Genomic DNA, 20,540 nt, shown 5'->3' with positions numbered 1-20,540 from the left:
ATAAATATAAAATTCACATAAAATTTTATTAAATTTTATATAATTTAAATTATAATTAATTAATTGTATTACAATCACATAAGTGAAATGTTTTCAAAATTTTTATTTTTATATTTAAAATTTTTTTTAATTTTTGATATTAAAAATTTTAAAATTTTAATTTTATAAAAAAATTTAAAATTTAATATTAAATATATTAAAATATTTTTTAAAATTCATAAAAATCAAATAATTTGAGTTAGAAGAGCATAATTTTTCGTTTTTAACGGAATCTTTATTTTTCACATATATTAGGAAAAATTAATATTTAAAACAAGATAAACAAATTTACAAAAAAAAAACAAAAAAAAAGATTATAAAAATTCTTATATATATATAAAAAAAAAAGCATGAATCTTTGACTTAATTTCATAGACATAATAAAAAATTCAAGCTTATGATTGGCCGGTGATTGTTAAAAAGAAAAAGACAGATTATTTTACTGAAAAAATCCAAACAAAAAACCTAACAAATAGACAACGTGACGTGGACATGAGATTGCCTAAATTCTTACGGGGCAAAATGCAAATGGCTCGAACACTTAAGGATGACGTGGCACGATCCCTCTCTATATATTCGTACGGACACTCTCCGATCACTCTTAAGAGAAAAAATAATAATAATAATAAGAACGCTCCCTTCTCCTAAATGTTTCTACGATCTTCTGCCATTAAAATTTTTATCCCCAAATCCTGATCCATTTTCCCAATTTTTTAAAACCCTAATCGACATTAATCCAGATCTAAACCCTTGATCATCACAGATTAATCACTTTGATCTTCTCTAATCTCAGGTTAAACACTGCATTTTTATCTTTGTTTATTCTCCTTTTGTATGTGTTTTGGATTAATAAAATAAAATCACTTAAAATAATGTGTGTTTTAAATTAATTGCACGTATTAGATTTGATAATAAAAAAAATTGATTCAATAGAGCATTTTTTTTAATAAATGTTCTATGAAGTTATTTGAAAGTGATATTTATTTCTTGGGAGTCACGTAAGTGTTTAGGTTTGATCGATTATAGAAACAAAATTTTGTTGTTTTTTGTTTTATTATGGGTGATTTTAGTTAAGAATTCAGGTTTATTACGTGGAGTTTGTAGTAATTATAAATAAAAAATGTTAAATGCATAAAACGAATTAATCATTGTTTTCATTTGCTTTTTGTTGATGCTTAGATTTGGATTTTTTTGATTGAAAAAAGGTGGAAAAGAGAGAGGAAAAGGGAGGGAATGACAACTCCTATGCCACCAGGGGCACCAAGGCAAGCCCCGTCCCAGACTCACAATCCAAATTTCCCGCAAACAAACGATTCTTTATCAGATAATTTGCAGAAGTTGAATATCTATAAGCCATCTTCACTCCCCAATTCAGCCCCTACTTTTCCCCCATCTATAAGATCACCACCAACCTCCTCTAACTCATCTCCTTCACCGCCAATTTGCCGCCCTGGTGCACCACCTCCAGGGCTGGTTCCTGGACCCAGTGTGCCTCCAAATGTGGATTCGGTTAGGCCGCCAGGTGGACAGCCATTGTCTTTTGGGACTAGACCACCTCCAGGGTCTTTACCTTCTTCAATGGGTGGTGGTCTGGTCATCAGTCCACAGGGTGCAAGTGCAACCGGACTAGGTGCTCGACCAAGAGCTTTTGGTGGTTCTGTTAGAAATGGTCCACCTGTTGGGGTGCCCCCACCAATGATGGTGACAGTTAGGTCTCCTGGTCAGGCTCCTATGCAATTGGTTTCGCCATTTTCGGCACCATTGGCTGCTCCTTTTGGGACACAGACATGGGCACCTAGTCAGGTGAGCATTTTATCATGGTTTATATCTGTAAATTGGTAAGAGAATTGGAATTAAGTTCTCTTATTTAACCTTTTGCTCTGTTGGATAACTTACAAGATAGTACATAGGAAGTAGGAATTTAATATCCAAGCAATGCTGTTTGCCAAGAAGGTGTGTGTCTATGTGGCATGTTTGAAAAATATAAAATAAAAGAAATATATAGAAGTAGGCAAAATAGGACATCTGACTTTCCATTTTAAAAAAAAGATTGTTAATCTTTGTAGTTGTGATAGATTTGCGGTTCATTGGTGCAATAATACAATGTAGAAAGCACAAAGATTTAGTTGCAGTACTCTTTAGGATAGACTATTATGGTATGGAACAATTTTAAGGTTGAATGTAAAATATACCCTATGTAAAAAGCAGTTAACTTACAGAATCTTGGACAGACATGGATGTTTTTCTCCCATATTAGGGTAACACCAGAGTTAATAATTGAATTGCCAGTTAAAGTTTTGTAATTGCATAGCTGGTTATTGTGAAAGATAATGAAGTGGTACTGACATCATCTTAACATAAAAATTTGCCAACGTTGAACTTGGCTAAAAGCTCAGGAGAGGTGTTTATCAGTAGTATGCAAGGTAAGATTATAGAAATGAGCTCTTCTCAACTATCTGGTTCTTGTTATTATCATTTTGAAAGATTTATACTTTTGACTATCAATGATAGCTACTACATTGGTTACTCTTTTAACCCAAGAATTTGAGGATTTCTTCTGGTGGGAGTATTTGCTCTAAATAAAAGTGACACTTCTTTCTTTGAGCAAACTTCTTCTTTTGGTCCTCTTAATTGCTTTAGATGGCTCCACCTACAGCAGCATCTGGCGCTGTTCAACCACCTAGAATGTTTGGAATGGCACCACCACAATCAAACCAATTATTACCTGCCATTGATCAAACTGGTGCTAGTCTGGAAGACTCATGGAAGACTAATTCAAATCAAGTTCCAAGGCCCACTCCAAGTTCCTCTATAACTCTGTATGACACTTGTCAAGGCAATGGGGTCAATCTTCCTCCGGTATTGCCAAAAACACTAAGGTTTTATTATTATAATTGTACTTCTTTGATTGAGTATTTCTAGATCTTATTAGCCTCCTCCCCTCCCTCTTTTCTTTTTCTTATTCTTGTCTCTTTGATTTAAATTCTATTGATGTTGTTCTGTCATGGATAATTTGTTTCCTTGAAAAGCCTGCAACTAGTGATTACATTGTCAAAGACACTGGAAACTGCAGTCCACGCTATATGAGATGCACAATCCTTCAGGTTACAGTCAAACTTCTGATATTTGTATATTGACAAATAATTCATTCTTCTAAGATAATTTGGTAAGAATGTTGTATGCCTTTATTTTTTACACTAACTTGATCTCCTTCCTTATTTTGACAGATTCCTTGTACTGCTGACCTTTTAACAAATTGTGGCATGCAATTAGCCTTGTTGGTTCAGCCTTTGGCCCTTCCTCATCCATCTGAGGAGCCCATTCCGGTATTCATTATTTCTTCTCAAATTTTTATGTGTTATATCTGGTATTAGGTGTAACTCAGGTTTCTTTTTCGTTCATTCCTTAGAGGATTAAAGAGAAAACAATTATTTTGATTTCTATTATGAAAAGTTTCATGTAACAAATGCCATCCACAAAATTTCTGTCAGTGAACAACCAGGGACCGTTGAATTAAGTTAAAAAACTTACCCACTCTCATCAATTATTGGCCTTTTCTTGATGCAGTGAACTTTGATACATGTGTATGAGAGAGCTCATTTACCTTGTTCTCTGGAAGGACATCCTGCCTTTTAGGTTCTTTGCTGTTCATCTTTACTTTCATGTTGGCAGTTGGCTTGTTTCATGGGTGACTATCCCCACCTTTCTTGTTTTCCATGAAAGCTTTTATCCTAAATTTTTTTTTTGTAACACTAAAATCTTGCAACTAAACCCTCTTCCATCCAACAGGGGTTACTGATTCATCCATCTTTTTGAAATATGTAATGTTCTTGTAGCTAGGGAACTGATATCGTGAAAGTGAAAAATATGAGGTTTGCTCTAGAGAGAGCAATCTGTCATTGAGGTCTTTTACTGGGAAAGAGAGCACTCAAAATACTTGCATTTTCTTTGATCAAAAAAGGTTTCAAAGAAACTTATTTCAGTTGTAGCAAAAGCTACCTTGTCGGATGCCTGAAAGAGAATGTTATTCTGCGATATGATACACCTGGGCACCAAGATGAAAAGATCCATCGCACTATTTGAAATCAACATTATATTTTTAGAAACTAAAAAAAAGAGTTTAGGACTGATAACATAAGAACAGGTTTGGATCATCTCCAACTTGTATTTGGAGAAACACCTATTAAAAACTGCATAGTTTTGAATGAATTAACAGTTGCAAACATGCGTATAGTTTTTATTAAATAAACTTTCATTATTCTAGGTTGTGGATTTTGGAGAGAATGGTCCAATTCGATGCTCTCGTTGCAAAGGCTACATCAACCCTTTCATGAAGTTCACTGATCATGGCAGGCGGTTCATTTGCAACTTTTGTGGTCAGTATTGAATGTTGCTGCAGTTTTCTTCTTTGGTGAATATTTTGTAAAATAATCTTGGGATGTATTACTTTTTAAAGTTATGCAATTTAATGTATCTTTTATTGTTATTGGCAATGGGGAGATTGCTTTTTGTAAAAAAAAAAAAGAAATGTTACATATGGGTATCAATAATGCTCTCAAAAACTTTTATTATTATATATTAGGATTATTACTTTGTCAATTCTGCTGTTTTATTCCTGCTGTGCTTGTTTTTAGTAGCTTGAGAAATGGAAGTTCACAAATTTGCTCTAACATTCCCCTATTTTATCCAGGGTTTATTGATTACACTCCCCATGAGTATCAATGCAATCTAGGTCCAGATGGTAGGCGTAGAGATGCCAATGAGAGGCCTGAGCTGTGTAGGGGAACTGTTGAATATGTTGCTACAAAGGAATATATGGTTCGTTAATTCATTAAACCTTTTGGCTTTATAGTAACAAGACTTCTGATTCCACTTTCTTTTGACAAATTTAGTTATTGTATATGTGTGGCATCTCTCACCTGTTAAAGAGTAGAATAATGGATCAATTCCCTGTGGGCTTGGGTGGTCTTGAGACTAGCATCATATGGGACTTAAGAAGCACAAAAATCAGCATGGTCTTGAGACTAGCCCCTCAATATTCTTTTATGGTTTTCAAAAGCCTTTATGTTTTACTCAAGCTTTTGATTTTGCATCTAGCCTCTGCATGGTTGTGACATTTGCTGCTTAATTTGCGTTTATAATAGCATCACCTTCTTGTTTCTCATACTTTTACTCCTTTATATTTCTCTGGGGGTTCAGTTATGTAATTCTCTATTACATTATCTTAATTTTCAGATGCGAGATCCAATGCCTGCCGTGTATTTCTTTCTCATTGATGTTTCCATGAATGCAATACAGACTGGTGCAACTGCTGCAGCATGTGCTGCAATCAGCCAAGTCATTTCTGCTTTTCCTGTGAGTTTTTAGTTGTGTTTATTTATGTGACTGTATTTGTTTCCACCATATATTTAGCATTCATAAACTCACATAATGTTAGATGGACTGTGCTGTACAGTCTGAAAATTGTGGGGTTGAATCTGTGTCAACAGACACAATGGCACGGGAGTAATTTCTGCCAAGTTCAAGGGCAAAAATGTTATGTAAGAAATTCGGACAAAATTCTCTGGGTCTACTGTTTGGACCAAATGACATTTCTGAAATTAGATATAAACTTATCATTGCAGCTCCTGCAATCAAAATTTGTTTTCTGTTTCTAATCTCATTGATTGTTTGATGAATTTGGTGAGAGTAAATCACACATAGAAGGCATATGGTCCTGTACTCTAATTTTCATAGCTCATAACTTTGCATTCTTGTCTAGATGAAGTTCAACTTTCTTCATGCATGATCTGATTCTGATAACATCTTCCCAAGTTATATCTGTATTAAAGATTTAAAATATAATAGGACATAGTTAGAGTTAGTTAAAGCATTCAATGAGAGTGACAAGCTTTATCTTGTATGATAAGCACTGTTGGACTAGCTGTTATAGCTCCAAATGTTGAATAAAATACGATGAATTCTAGAAGTTACCATCTTGAATGATGAACTCTAATAATGGGAGTTATTGCCCATTATTGGCATTATTTCTAATGACTCCAGTGATGTTTTCTTTTGCTGCATTCCCGCTGCAGAATGGCAACTAGAACTGACATGGGAGTATACTGGCTGATTCCTTTTTTATATTCTTTCTCCTATCTTGATCTTTTAATTGTTACACAATCATTCTAACTGTTTATAAAGACATAGTCATGATAGGACCCTAATCTGGACAATTAACGAAGTCTGCATTTCTCGCATAAAGTCTTCCAAGGCCACTCTCTACTTAGACCATAACTTCTCTTGGATGTATGTTGGACTCTGTTATAGTTTAAACTGATACATCTATTTTGTAGCTGGTAATGTTCATAAGCTAATTTAATTATGCTCTAAATTGCAAATGCAATATAAATATTTGCTTATATTTGGATTCTTCATCATCCACTGACTTTTGTTTTGTTAGTTATTTACTAATTATAGAATCTATCCTTGTTTATTTAGTGTGAAGACTGAATGCCCTATTGTCTTGGTGTTTCTATTATTCAGGAAGGTCCTCGGACAATGGTGGGAATTGCAACATTTGACTCAACTATCCATTTTTATAATTTGAAACGTGCACTGCAGCAGGTAACATTTAGTTGCAATAAGTTTGCCTTATATCAATCGACAATTAATGTCTTTTCATCCTTTTTTTTAAATCATATGGAATTGACAATTGTGTTCAAGTTTCAATGTCTCAATGAAATTTTAAATACAGATAAATTTATATTTAATATTTCTTGCTGAATGTTAACATATGGAAAATATAGATAGAATTATGTCATAACTGTATTTTCTGTGTTGTGATTTGCATAATTTCAGCCCCCAGTAGAGTATGTAGCAGAATTTCTTGACTATCTTTGGATTTGGTTTCCGTCTCTTCATTTGGATTGTTATGCCTTGTTGATGACAAGTAATTTAACTATACACTTTTAAAAAAGTTTCAGACTAATTTAACTTTCAACTTACACTGCAGCCATTGATGCTGATTGTTCCAGATGTGCAGGATGTTTATATTCCTCTTGAAACTGATGTTGTTGTTCATCTTTCGGAGGTTGGCTCTTAATATTTTATGTTTCCGACACACAACATATACATACACACGTACACTGAGGCTGTGATGCTATTTATGGCTTTGATGGTGCTTTTAAAGTATGAGACAAAAAATGAACTATTTATAAGTTGATTGATTTTTTCTCTGGAGTTGCTTTGAATAATGCCTTTCAGTAACATTTTACTGTTGGATATTTGGATTTAGTGCCGTCAACATATAGAGCAACTGCTGGAAAGTATTCCAACAATGTTTCAGGACAACAGAACTGCTGAATCAGCCTTTGTTGCAGCAGTCAAAGTATCCCCTTTTTGACAAAGCATGCTTTTTCATCCTTGGTGAATTTTACATGTTATAAATGTCTTATGCCAAAAACTAAAATCTATTTGAGAGCATTGTAGAAGTTCGATTTGGTTGATGAATTTTATTAATTCTTTCTCTCTAAGGTACATTTCTTTAAGCATTTCTAGAGCATTCCAAAGATGCCATATTTTTTTTGCCTAAGGGCTTTTCTGCTTTCATATTATGATATATTAAACGTTTTATTGCTTTTTATATTATGATAAACAGTTTCAGCTTTTATATTATGATAAACTGTTTCAGCTTTTATATTATGATAATCTAATTGCAATCTATTTGATAATTTGATTCAATACACTCTGGTTAACTTTGCTGTTGCTTTGTTTGTAAATATCAGCCAACTGTTGGAAATGCAGGTATTCACTGATTCAGTTGTTTAAGATTAGACATTTTATACCATTCCATTGCTATTTCAGGCTGCTTTCTTGGCAATTAAGAGTTCTGGAGGGAAACTTTTGGTATTTCAGTCAGGCAAGTATATATTTTTTACTGTTGCATACTAAGCCTATTTGAATATAACTGTTTAAATTAGCGGCTTGCAGTGACAGATAAATTTAATGAAAATCAACACTTGAATCAGAAGTAGCAACATAAACTTTTTCAAGATTAACCAGAGCTTCTATCAGTAAATATTATTTTCTTCAATCCTCTTTCCTTCTTAGATGAGTTCTTTGTTCTCTGTCTTCTTTTATAAGTTTGAAGTGGGTTGATTGAAATTGTTTTGTTTTGTTTTTAACTCAGTCTATTTTGAAATAGAAATAATTTGGAATTTAAGGATATCCAAGTGAAAAAATTGGTTTATCTTTGTTTTATAGATTTGGTCATCCCTGTGTAATTAATGTGAGGCCCTTGATTTTATTGTTATCCTTTACATTCTCAAAATGATTTCTTTTTGCATAGATTGTAAGATTTCTTATTAATTTAGCTATACATTATTTTTAGATTTCATTTTGAAGTTTTGCACTGACTTACTTTAATTATTAATTTGAAACTTGAAAGGGCTCCTGGCTACTTGAGTTATTACCTGTGTGTATTGTTTGCATAGCTAGGTATTGACAAGCTGGTACAATATTTCAATTTTTTTTTTGTTGCATTTGACTTAAGAGGGATTTCTAATGGTTGTACCATGTGCAGTCCTACCATCAGTTGGCATAGTAGCACTTTCAACACGAGATGCTGAAGGAAGAGCTAACATCTCTGCAGGAGAAAAGGTAATTATCTCATAGGTAGCTACAATCTGTGTACTATTTTTATTCTTGTGTTCCATGCTTGAGGATGTCATTTATATTGCTGAGAATGTACATGTGCTTTGAAGGTGTCTTCACTATTTGCTTGATCACGCTTAAGTTTTCCAGGCCAACATCCTGCTTTAAGAACATTAGGGCATAATGGACTTATGGTGAACATCTGGAGCAATCTGTATGAGAAAATGAGTTATTAGGCCCTACCAGATCATTTATTGTAGGGGCGCTTCAAATATACTAAACTGAGTATTCAGATATTTTCATCTTAATCCTACTAACCACAGATACTGTTGAGACTTCATAGCTGCAAATCTTTTTTTTCTTTTCAACTGATAGCTTGAACTTCTTTGCTTTTCTGAGTGTTAAGTTCAAATGTGGCCTCATTTTCAGTAGTTGCAATTGCCTGGCGATTTGGGTTTTATTATTCCTAACAACTTGCAGATATATGCGGTCTCTTTATGTTAAAAATAAAAGAAATAAGAAAAGGAACAATTGGTAGAAAACGTATATGTATATTAAGGCTTTATATTCCTCTGTTTTCTTTTTGGCCTGGCTTGTCTTCCTCTCTTGGTTAATTTTATTTTCTACAACTGTCAGTCTAGCTTCCTTTTTGTCCCACCAAGTTTTAATTAACTTAATTCTGACTTTGTTGCTTATATATTAACCGTTGTGACTTGTGAGTCTCGTGGTTTTAAATGAATTGTTCTGCTATTTGCTGGATTTTAGGAGGCTCATAAACTGCTCCAACCAGCAGACAAAACTTTAAAGACAATGGCAATTGAATTTGCTGAGTGCCAGGTGAACTTCTAAGTAATTTCGTTCTATCAGCTCACCATGATTCATTTATAATTAAAAATTCTGTCTGTGTTGCTTGGGGCATTTAGGTGTTGGTACAAATAACTTATATGGGCAAATTGTTTGAGTTTCAACATGTTCCAGGTCTGCGTGGATGTATTTATCACTACCCAGACTTACGTAGATATTGCTTCCATCTCTGTCATCCCAGGAACTACAGGAGGGCAGGTATTGTTGAATGTCTGATTCTTATATGCTGTTGTCTAATAATATGCTGCAAGCTATTAGCTCTTGTATCGGAGCTTGTGAGATCTTTTGGCTTTCAAATAAAACATGTGAGATGCATTGGTAAGATTGTTATAATCGAAAATCGGGACTGAGAAGTGTGATAATTAACTTTAATGTTGCTTGGTTTTCTTTGGGCTTTTGGTCCCTTTTATATATGTGCATCTATTTGTTTAGGTGATCCATTTTCTGTCCTATGATATCGTTGATTATTTATTATTTCAACAATTATGGCCGGAAAAAGGATATACCACTGAACTAAACTCCATTCCAGAATCAATAGCTATTGGTGGGTTTCAATTTTGTATTCTTGCTGAAGAACATGAAAGTGTCAAAGTGCCAATACTTTTTAATAGCAATGTAGACACTTCAATTTTCCCTGCCTTTGCTTGGGGAGTTCCCTTCATATTGACCTTGAGAAAGTGCTTGCAAGACCTCATGCTTACATCTTCTTATATCTGGATCTAGTCTTCTTCTCTGTTCCATGTAAAACTACCAGTCATACCTATCTATGGCTGATGTTGTGTCAACTGATATAGTTTTCAGTTCTAGCAATTTGGAGTCTTGAATAAAGCTTGCTTCAACCCGCAGAAGAGGCAAGGGATAAGTTTTATGAACAATATGGTTGGCTTATGGTTGAGCAGTTAATTTCACTTTGTGCACAATTTCTAGCCCAAGGTTGAGTTAAACATTAGTTTCTTATCATCCTCGGTGCACATCTGTCGGCTCTCTCAAGCTAGCCTTTTGTTAAATGTTTTTGGTTTTAAATCTAGAATTTGTATGCATCAGAAGATTGAATGTAATTTTCATTTAAAAATAACTTTAACTAATGAGAGCAAGAAATTGATAATATTAGTTAAATCATGGTTGCATCTGTCTTCTCCGTAACTTAATGATTTCTTATTGTTTTCATTTGCTTACCTGCTTGTCTTGTTTTGATTCAGTCCTTTACCCATAGCTCTATGCTTCATTGTGCTAAATGGATCAAACTTAAACAGTACTGTTGTTTAGTTTGCATCTTTATGATTGCTTCCAGATATTGCTCTTTTTTTTCCTCAAGAGAATCTGCATAGATCAGAAGTCACAGACACACATGCAATAAGGTCATTTGCAAAAATGAATCTCTGGCACAATGATTTTCTCTGCTCCCTCTAACTCTTATTTTCTCGTTTTCTTTCTCTTTTTTTCTTTTTTAAATAACTTTTTTTTCATTCACTTTACAAAATTACATGTTTTTCACTCTTTTTCAGGTTTATTACTATTACCCTTTCTCATCCATTTCTGATCCGGCAAAACTTTACAATGATCTTAGATGGAATATTACAAGGCCCCAAGGCTTTGAAGCAGTGATGCGTGTGAGATGCAGCCAGGTATCATTCTGGGAAACCAAAATCTTAGTTGTGATTTAAACCATTCTTTGTTTCTGAAGATGCTTTATGCTGGGAAGTTAATTTTGTTTTCATTTTTCTAGGGCATAGACGTGAAAGAATACCACGGGAACTTTTGCAAGCGCATTCCAACAGATGTTGACCTACCAGGGGTCCGCTTTTCAACTGAATTTTTTATCTGCTATTCTCCATGAGGATTGGCCTTGTTTGACTAACTGATTTGCAGAACACCAGAGAGTTAACAATGACCTATTTAAGCAGTTTACTAATTATTAGAAAGTTAATAGCAACGTACATCTGAACTTTTTTAGAAAGATTGTTAGGCATTAACTTTTGGTTGGGGGGAAGGAAGGCAATGTTAAGCATCTTAAAATTTTTAATGAGGTAGCTTATTTATCGCTTTAGCTTTTTACTCTTGGTGTTTATTCTACTTCTTGATCTACACTAGTCTATTTTTTCTATAAGTAGTCCTGTTACTAGTTTTCTCTCTCTAACTGAGGTGGCTTTTTTAAAAAATATAATTCCTGATCCATATTCTGAGCTTATTCCGATTGGTTTCTTCATGGTTTAACGTTTTTTCTGATCCATAGTCTGCTTGTTTATTATGCAGATAGACTCCGACAAAACTATTATGGTAACATTAAAACATGATGATAAACTGCAGAACGGATCAGAGTGTGCTTTTCAGGTACCATCTACTTTCCTTGCTGCATATCACTAACTTATATTATAATGTCCTCAATTTGTACTATCATTTATTGTTGGATGAGGATTTTCTTATGCTTTAATTCTACCATTTTTTCATTATCTAGTGTGCTCTTCTTTATACCACTGTGTACGGCCAAAGAAGAATCCGGGTTTCAACTTTGTCTTTGCCATGCACAAGAAACTTAGCTAACTTGTTCCGAGCAACCGACTTAGAGACACAATTTGTATGTTCTTTGAAGCAAGGTAAATTACACCATCTTGCATGCTTTGACTTAGTTTATTCAGTAGTTCTTTTTGTTCCTCCACAATAGTTTTTGATTAAGATCTGAAGCTTTAATTGCAACACTTGCACTTTGAAGTAATTCATCCCAATATGGCTTTATTATTTTTTTTATTGTACCAGAAGTTGTATATTCCTTGGTATGATATTAATTTTCATTGGAAAGAAGACTAACTTTATGTAATTGTTTTTCATTTTGCTTTACCTTCAGTGGCAAATGAAATACCTTCTACTCCACTCTTGCAAGTACGGGAACAAGTGACAAGTATCTGCATCAATAGATTGCTTGCATACCGTAAACTTTGCACCACAGCAACAACATCCGGGCAGTTTATTCTTCCTGAAGCGCTAAAGCTTTTGCCTCTATACACCCTTGGTAAATTCCACTCTATGTATTATTCTGATCTATATTGTTTGCCAACAGTAATGGTGGCTAAAGTTTAACCTCTTATGACTTTTAGATTTTTTACCCTGGCAAATGCATGTTTGAGAGTGGTGGATTTTAGAGCCACCATAATTTGCCTTGAGCTCACAACACTTTCTGTTGGATTACCTCTTAAGGCTGGGGATTGATAATTTTTTTCTTTTACTAATTCTTTCCAGCACTAACTAAAAGCACTGGATTGCAAATTGATGGGAGAATAGATGATCGGTCTTTTTGGATCAATTATGTTTCCCACATATCTACTGCTTCAGCAGTTTGCCTAGTGCTCCCACGCATGATTGCTGTTCATAACTTGGATCTCTATAAACCGGTTTGCCTTTTTGCTTTTTTTTTTTTTTTTGGAGGGGGGGTGGGAGGGTGGGGGTGGGTATATCATTAGTCCTTTTTGCAGAAATATACTTGACATCATTTCTAAGTTTTTGCTTGTTTGCTTGTTGACAGGAGGAGAATGAATCTGTTATTCCTCCAATACTTCCTCTTTCAAGTGAATATGTGAGTGAGGAGGGCATATATCTTCTTGAAAATGGTGTTGATGGCTTAATATACATTGGGAGCTTGGTGGATCCAGATATATTGCGACAACTATTTGGCATTTCTTCAGTTGACAAAACACCTACCCAGGTATCATGTTTTAATGATCTAAGGTATACGATGATAGTATCAAGATTGAAAAAAGTTGCTTTTTACTAATTTTTAAACAAAATTATAAAGTTGGACATAGAGTTTGAACTTTTCTCTTCTTGTAATGGTAATAATATTAAATTTGTTAAATTTTCAAAAAAAGGAACTAAGACCATCCGTGACTATGTGATTATGTCTGCTTTTCAGATTTATATCCTTTTTAGTCGCCATATAAAATATTAGACTGAGACATGTTGAATCTGAATCTCCAACCTTTGCTAAGGCCTTAGGGACATAGGTTTGTTATCTACCATAAAATAGGCTACCGTAGGATACTTCTAAGTTCTAACTATCTTAAAGGACTGTCGCGTGACCTCTGTTTGGCATCTTTATTTGGGAAGTGTGCATTTTGTATTTTAGATGGTCCAAGATGAAAAAGTGGGGAAAAACTATTTCCATCTTGGTTTCACCTAATGCAATCATTTGGAAAGAAAGACAATCTTGATAAACAATAAAAAGATGGAATGATTTCTTAGGGAGCATGGCAACGTAAACAATAGACCTGACAATCCAAAGCCATTCAATCTTAATGATATGAGATTCTTAAACTCACTCCTGAGAATTCAGCACTGATCAATTGTAAACTTTAACCAATGTCACTAAGTGGTTGTTTCTAACTTAGTTCCAGAACATGATAGGTGCTGCTTAATGGATAAATAAGATGCAGTTGGTTTTAATTTTTATCCTTAAACCTCTAACCACATCTCCCTCTCTTCAAAATGGAAGTTAGAAAAGAACCAAAAAAAAGGAAGTTTAGAAAAGAACAAAGGGGAAACATAGAATGAATGTTATTTTTGTTGGATTAAGAACTTGGGCAACAGAACCTTCAGAAATGAATCTTGTTGCATTGTTCTCCATCCAGCTTGAGATAACAGCAGTATATTATAGTTTCTTGTTTATTTACCTCCTTTCCCTCATCCTCTCCTTTCAAGTAAAAAGGGAAAAAAATTATCAGTATCAGCCTTATGCACTAGGACAAATCAATCAATGTCCTTTGTCTTGAGAGAAGTGTTCTAATAGAAGTGTGAATGCTCTGTGTTAATATTTCTTTCCGCTCATTTTTTTTTATTTAACTGTCATAGTCTAAACAATGGCTTTAGATTTAGTATGCTTATTGTGATTGTAAACTGAAAGGTCTTTTTCAGAAATGTGTTGGAAAGATGCAATTGCTAGGCACATGTACAGTTATGCAACTTTCTATCTTATAACTAATAATTTCTTTGCTCAGTTTGTACTGCAGCAATATGATAATCCATTATCGAAGAAGCTAAATCATGTGGTGAATGAGATACGGCGCCAATGGTGCTCCTACCTACGGTATGATTGAGTTTTTTTGGCAGCTTTTCTTAGTTTAAAGGAAAATATACTTTCTTTCCGATCAAAAATAAATCTGTTAACTACCGGTCAGCTGAGATAATCTCATGTATACATTTTTCTGGTATCTGTTTCTTGTTTTCCTTGCTTGTGCAGATGGACTTTGTGCAAAAAAGGAGATCCATCAGGTATGTTTGTTAATGCAACCCCATAATTGTAAAAGCTAAACAAAATGGCCGTTGAAGTTTCTCCATTTTAATTTGACCTTTTCTCACATAGTTTTTTTGTGCTAATCCATGAGTAAATTTTCAATGTTCCCTGACCCCTAGACTATTGATTCCATTACTTGAGGATCTTAATGCTGCATGCTCCATAACGTAAATGATCGTTTTCAAGAGAATCAAATTGTTAACATGTTTTGTTTGCTTCCAGGAATGTTGTTCTTCTCTTATTTGGTTGAAGACTCAAATCCGAAGGGCAGTCAATCCTATTCCGAGTTTTTGGCATATATCCATCGGAGCATTCAATCAAGAATGACTTGATCATTCATTGGGTGTTAGCAATTCAAAATGACGAGGGAAAAACAAAACAAAAGAAAAAAAAAAGGGAACTTTTTTTTGCTTCAAACGACATTATTGCTATATACTGAAAGAAAGCTGGGAGAAGGGTTAATTTTTCATGATAGAGACCAGAAAAAAATTTGTATCACAGATTCTCATTCATAAAAAATCAAACATTTATACAAAGATTAATCTATTCAAAGAGTTTACGTGGAAGTTAATCATTGGTGGGAATTAAAGATGAGACAGAAACAAGTAAAAGAAAGATAAAAGGCAGATATATTTGAAATTAAAATTAACCAAACTTGCTTTCTTTGTCTTTGATTTTTATGGACAGCTTGGAATCATGGAAAAGCGTTTTAAAGTTGGAATTGTAAGGGTCGGACATGGCCTTTATTTGCTATCATATTAATTTTTGAGGTAATTTGTATATTGATTTTATATTAAATACTTGTAAAATATAAAAATTATTTTATTACAATTCATATTGATATATTAAATATAAAACATTTTTTTTCAAACTCTTTTTGCTAAAATTATTTGCCATGTTGTTTACATATTTTTTTACCGTCTCATGCTTAAAATTATTTGATTTACTCCAATATGATCCTATAATTATATTCTACATCTGTTAGCCATTTTTTTAAAAACCTTGCCTATGGTGCAGATCCCTAAAATCACAGTTTTATGACCTCCGTGGCAATGGGTCAATAACATTACATGTTCATAAAATCTGTGCCAATGCCATTTTTGTTTGTTAACTTCGAAATAATGGTTCCCATTTTCTTTATAAATTCTGACCTTAAAATTAATCATAGCTTTTATTTCTCACATGATTTCTGAAATCAAACAATGCATAGTTATTATTTAGAACTTAAATGGGCAGTTTATCATAAACTGCCATCCTAAATGGGCAAACAATGCATAGTTATTATTTAGAACTTAAATGGGCAGTTTATCATAAACTGCTGTCTGATTCTGGTAACGAACTGAAGATGTTAATACAAGGTAAACATTTCCTTGGTCTTCTCAAATACTTGTTCAGCAATGTCAGCACCAGTGCCGTCAGCTTTCTTGATCTCCAGGTGAGCCTTCTGGTAAAAACCAGTACCTCTCAAGGCATCGGCAATGAAATCATCAAACCCAATCGCTATGGCTGCTTCGGCTTTGGCTCCATAAACCAGCCTCTGCAGCAAAAGAAAAAAGAAGTCAGAATTTTGATGAAGAAATGTGATATGTAGGTATATTATGAAATGATATGTTTTGCTGCTGGACCTTGATTCTTGACAGATGGATGGCACCAAAGCACATTGGACAGGGCTCACAGGAAGCATATATTTCACAGTCAGAGAGCTCAATCTGATTGAGCTTCTTGCATGCCTGTCATAGATGTCCGGTCCAAAGCATTAGAAAATGGTAAGCATGGATTTCCATGTGGTTATTTTGATCTTATGAAAACCTAACATTCTGATATAGCAATGTTTAACCAACACTGATGACAATCGTGCTGAATTAAAATGTATTTCCTCACAGTATTTATTACTTTCCAGTTGTTGCCATTTAGAGAACCAGAAAATATATGCAAACTTATTGACTATATATGACTCCTAGAAATACAGCTAACCATTGCCATTAAATAAAACAAAGCCATAGTAATTGATAATAAACTTTCACCAAATCCGGTTATGAGATTGATCTAAAATGAACAGAGCAAATAGATCACGGTAGAATCACAGAAAAATGCTGAAAAATCCCAAAAGAATGTTGGTGCATATAATATATATAATATATCTTCCACTGAAGTTATTATATTTTCCTACAGTTAACAAACAACATTTAGCTTTACGTAATGTTTCATGGTTTCGGAGATTGGCACTTTCAAAACTTCTAAGTAAACAGATAAATTGGATGAGGCAATTTGATTTTTTTTTTTTTTTTTTGCTTTTCTTGTTTTGGTCTTACCTCTCTAATGGCAGTAACCTCTGCATGGGCAGTAGGGTCAGTGTTTCTCAAAACCATATTGTGACAACTCACAATTACTTCATCATTGCGAACAACAACTGCACCAAATGGGCCCCCATCTTTACATTCAACGCCTTTATATGCCTCATCAATTGCTTGTCTTAGGAATTTGAGGTCTCTGTCCGGTACAACTGGTTGAACAATAAACAGAAAAAAGAACATTTTGATCACCATCAACCAAATATCAAGCATGATGGTTTTCCCAAATCATTGCCCTCCTAATAAAGCAAATGAAATCTACCGCGTTAATCAAGTATATATCAATCGTTACTATTACAATCCAAGCGAGATCATCAATGATGTAACCATCACTATGATCTATAAAAGGTAACACAGCTAAAAAACCTATCAGATATGAACATTTATGAAGTGGAGTCATCTCCATTGCCATACTGAAGATGTTAAAACAATAGGTAAAATTCAATGAATGAACGGAATATGTTGATATTCTACTGCTGAACACCGTGAACAGGCCATTTGATGTTATTTCTTATCATTAAACTATCAGATATGAACATTTATGGCAGTCAAGTCATCTCCATTTCCATACTGAAGATGTTCAAACAATAGGTAAAATTCAATGAATAAAACTAATATGATGATACCAAATAATTCTACTGCTGACCACCATGAACAGGCCATTTGATATTAGTTCTTATCATTAATCCCAGGAGCAAAATACTGAGAGACAGGTGAAAAATTGAAAATTAACTCCTTGATGACCAGGAAAAGCAGAGGCAACAGAAATGGTTCTATCTTTAGCTTCAGACACTATAAAGCCAAAAAGAGCAAAAAGGCCATTAATATTGTAACCAATTTATCTATAACAGATAGATAATTGATGCTTTAATACAGAAAACTGACACAAAATAAGTCTAAAAATGTATAGATCAAGCCAAAAACTGTTAACTTTTTACAAAAAAAATGGAAAAAGTCGGTTCCTTTTCACTTCCAGGCATTCCCAAATTCAATTGATCTGTCTTATACTGGAAATGCAAGGCAAAGTAGGAAATTCAGTCGTTCCAAATTCTTCCCAACTAACAAATTTGCAAGAGATCAAATAAATCTTCATAAGAGAAAAAAAAAAAAAAATATATATATATATATATATATATATATATAAAACATCAAAACAGAAAGAAAGGACCTTGATGAAAGATCAAAAAACAAGATTTTCAGACAAAAGAAAAAAAAAAACTCAGAAAAAGAAACATACCCATGATGAAAAAGAGAAGAAGGATGTAAAATCTGTTTGAATCAAGGCAATGGGCAGTCAACAAAGATGGGAAAAGAAAAAAAGATAAAATGAAAGAGAGAGAGAGGAGAACAAGCAAGGTTTGTCCATGTAATTAAATATATATATAGTCAAAAAAAAAAGAAAAAGAAAATTCAATTTGTAGAAAAATCACATGCAAAATAAAAAAAATAAAATAAAAAGACAAATGGGATTCTTTTTAGGCAGATTCAATGTATTTGTTTTCTTCTTCAATTCATATTTTCTAAAAGATGTCTCCAGAGAGTTAAAAATTTTGTGTACTTGCTTGTTTCTGCTGTGCTGTCTCTGGGTTGTTTCCAACTACTAACTTCCACAGATGGATTTTTGTTTCCGCGTTTGATGTCCAAACTAAAAAAACATTATTTAAATAATAGCCTCGTTTTTCTCAAGTAATTAATGCTATTGGAGTTGAAAATGGTTTTACTTTCAAAAGTTATTTTTATTTAATTTTAATGTTAAATAATAATAAAAATAATGTTTTCCTTTAAAAGTTTTATTTGTAAACTTAAACTAAAAATCTTTAAAAAAAAATGCCTTTATGGTCAATTATAAATTTTGTAGATAAAACAAGTTTATTATCCTTATACATTTAAATTTTTATTTTTTTATTTTTTTAAAAATATTTTGATATTTTAATTAGAAATTACAAATCATATCTTGAGGTAATTAAACTTACATGAATCCCAAGAATTTAAATTAATTCAAATACGTAAGTTCGAGTCAAAGTCAAAATGATAAAATTATTTTTATTTAATTAATAAATTATTTTTTAAAAGAAAAATTCTATAATATCTTTTTAACCATAAGATGCCCTAAAAATAAATTTTTCTGTAAAATATTCAAATATTCAAATAAAGTAAAATTAAATTGGTGAAACACGTTTACTTTTTAATTGGAATGTTATGCCATTGGTAGGTTGGATTTCCATATCTATTAATTTTTTCTTGTATGGATACGTTTTACTATATTCATTTTATTATTTATGTAAAATCATTAAATGAAAAATATAAATATATGAACTATATACTTCAAAAAAGTGGATAAGATCACTTAGAAAAAAAAAAAAAAAACTTTGTTATTCTCTGTAATTTGATTTCAATCCCATCTTTCTAAAAATTTTGGATTGAAATGTAATATTTGCGATCTAAAACCAATTTAATGTGTAGTATGTGAATATCCATATAGATTTTTATTTTTTTTTACTTTTGATTTTATTTTTAATGAAAATTTAATAATTTATATTTAAAATTTTTATAATAATATATTAAAGTTTAAGATCTTAATCTAAAAGTATCCATAGATAAGGTTAGTGAAAATATGATATTAATATTATATATGTTTGTCCAAATTTAATTTGACTCGATTCAATAATTTAAATTTTAAATATGTCAAATTTACTCATATTTGTAAATATTACAATTCATCCATTTATATTATTTTTTTCTAAATAAAAAAATTATTTAATCTTTAATAATTTTATTTTTTATTAAATTTTAAAATATGAATAACTTAACCTAATTTTAAATGTTTACATTGTAATATTAAATATTTTATCTTTTATATAATATAAATTACATAACATATATTATATAATTTAGAAAAAAAGATCGAGCCATGTGCTCCAGTCTTAAATGTTAAAGATAAGGTTCAACTCATTTTTTAATTATACGGTCCCATTTTTTTTCTTAAACTTATTTGAGGTATAATAATTTTTTTCAAACTCCCTCAAATATTGAATGAATATTTAAATTATGTCATTTTTATAATTTTTTTTTCATATATTTATACATGTTATTATCACCGTACATTGTATTTAGAATTGCCAAACTTAGCTGTAGGATTCTGAGAGTTGGAATGCGATGGGTAATTTGTTGCTGGCTGGCCGCCAAAGTATTGATTACATTTAATTTAAGATTAAATCCATATAATAAAATGATACCTCCACTGCTTGTGGGTTTTTTTTTTTAAGGTGTGAAAAAATATCTTTATAAAAAATAATTTTAAATTGAATACTAAAAAATAATAATATTTATTAAATATTCATAATAAATCAAGATAATTATTTTAAACCATT

General features: G+C 32.4%; 2 protein-coding genes across 8 annotated transcripts; one reads left to right on the top strand and one right to left on the bottom strand.

The window, feature by feature from the left end:
* The first annotated feature begins 642 nt into the window (after positions 1-642).
* LOC111277204 (protein transport protein SEC24 C-like) lies at positions 643-15,384 on the top strand. Of its 4 annotated transcripts, none has more exons than XM_089764037.1 (25): positions 643-832; positions 1,245-1,842; positions 2,680-2,898; positions 3,069-3,143; positions 3,267-3,365; positions 4,304-4,415; positions 4,730-4,857; positions 5,275-5,394; positions 6,565-6,645; positions 7,034-7,111; positions 7,316-7,408; positions 7,885-7,939; positions 8,603-8,679; positions 9,439-9,510; positions 9,652-9,735; positions 11,043-11,162; positions 11,264-11,332; positions 11,791-11,868; positions 11,993-12,131; positions 12,380-12,544; positions 12,772-12,923; positions 13,055-13,234; positions 14,523-14,611; positions 14,765-14,796; positions 15,041-15,384. In XM_089764037.1, the coding sequence occupies exons 2-25, from the start codon at positions 1,273-1,275 to the stop codon at positions 15,148-15,150; spliced, it is 2,997 nt and encodes a 998-aa protein (XP_089620163.1). In that variant the 5' UTR covers positions 643-832; positions 1,245-1,272; the 3' UTR covers positions 15,151-15,384. The 4 variants fall into 4 exon arrangements, with proteins under 4 accessions (XP_089620163.1, XP_089620164.1, XP_089620165.1 ...); XM_089764038.1 differs by having other exon boundaries at positions 1,219-1,842; XM_089764040.1 differs by having other exon boundaries at positions 696-832; positions 2,680-2,918.
* Positions 15,385-15,970: 586 nt separating this feature from the next.
* On the bottom strand, positions 15,971-18,548 carry LOC111277209 (guanosine deaminase-like). Of its 4 annotated transcripts, none has more exons than XM_022863467.2 (4): positions 18,407-18,548; positions 17,131-17,321; positions 16,444-16,548; positions 15,971-16,355 (listed from the first exon to the last, which is right to left on the bottom strand). In XM_022863467.2, the coding sequence occupies exons 1-4, from the start codon at positions 18,408-18,410 to the stop codon at positions 16,167-16,169; spliced, it is 489 nt and encodes a 162-aa protein (XP_022719202.2). In that variant the 5' UTR covers positions 18,411-18,548; the 3' UTR covers positions 15,971-16,166. The 4 variants fall into 4 exon arrangements, with proteins under 4 accessions (XP_022719202.2, XP_022719200.2, XP_022719201.2 ...); XM_022863465.2 differs by having other exon boundaries at positions 17,131-17,408; positions 18,407-18,540; XM_022863466.2 differs by lacking the exon at positions 18,407-18,548 and adding an exon at positions 17,796-17,947.
* Between the last annotated feature and the right edge of the window lie 1,992 nt (positions 18,549-20,540).

The sequence above is a fragment of the Durio zibethinus genome, chromosome 7 (assembly GCF_047325235.1).
Source record: "Durio zibethinus cultivar Kanyao isolate XHJ-2024 chromosome 7, ASM4732523v1, whole genome shotgun sequence".
NCBI classification, from domain to species: domain Eukaryota; kingdom Viridiplantae; phylum Streptophyta; class Magnoliopsida; order Malvales; family Malvaceae; genus Durio; species Durio zibethinus.
This window is presented reverse-complemented; position numbering and strand designations above follow the sequence as displayed.

Coding starts and splice junctions, on each gene's coding strand:
- LOC111277204 (XM_089764037.1), top strand. CDS start 1,273: ATGACAACTCCTATGCCACCAGGGGCACCAAGGCAAGCCCCGTCCCAG. Junction 1,843..2,679: donor AGACATGGGCACCTAGTCAG/GTGAGCATTTTA, acceptor TAATTGCTTTAG/ATGGCTCCACCTACAGCAGC. Junction 13,235..14,522: donor TTGACAAAACACCTACCCAG/GTATCATGTTTT, acceptor TTCTTTGCTCAG/TTTGTACTGCAGCAATATGA.
- LOC111277209 (XM_022863465.2), bottom strand. CDS start 17,382: ATGCTTGATATTTGGTTGATGGTGATCAAAATGTTCTTTTTTCTGTTT. Junction 16,549..17,130: donor AGGTTACTGCCATTAGAGAG/GTAAGACCAAAA, acceptor CATCTATGACAG/GCATGCAAGAAGCTCAATCA. Junction 16,356..16,443: donor TCCATCTGTCAAGAATCAAG/GTCCAGCAGCAA, acceptor CTTTTGCTGCAG/AGGCTGGTTTATGGAGCCAA.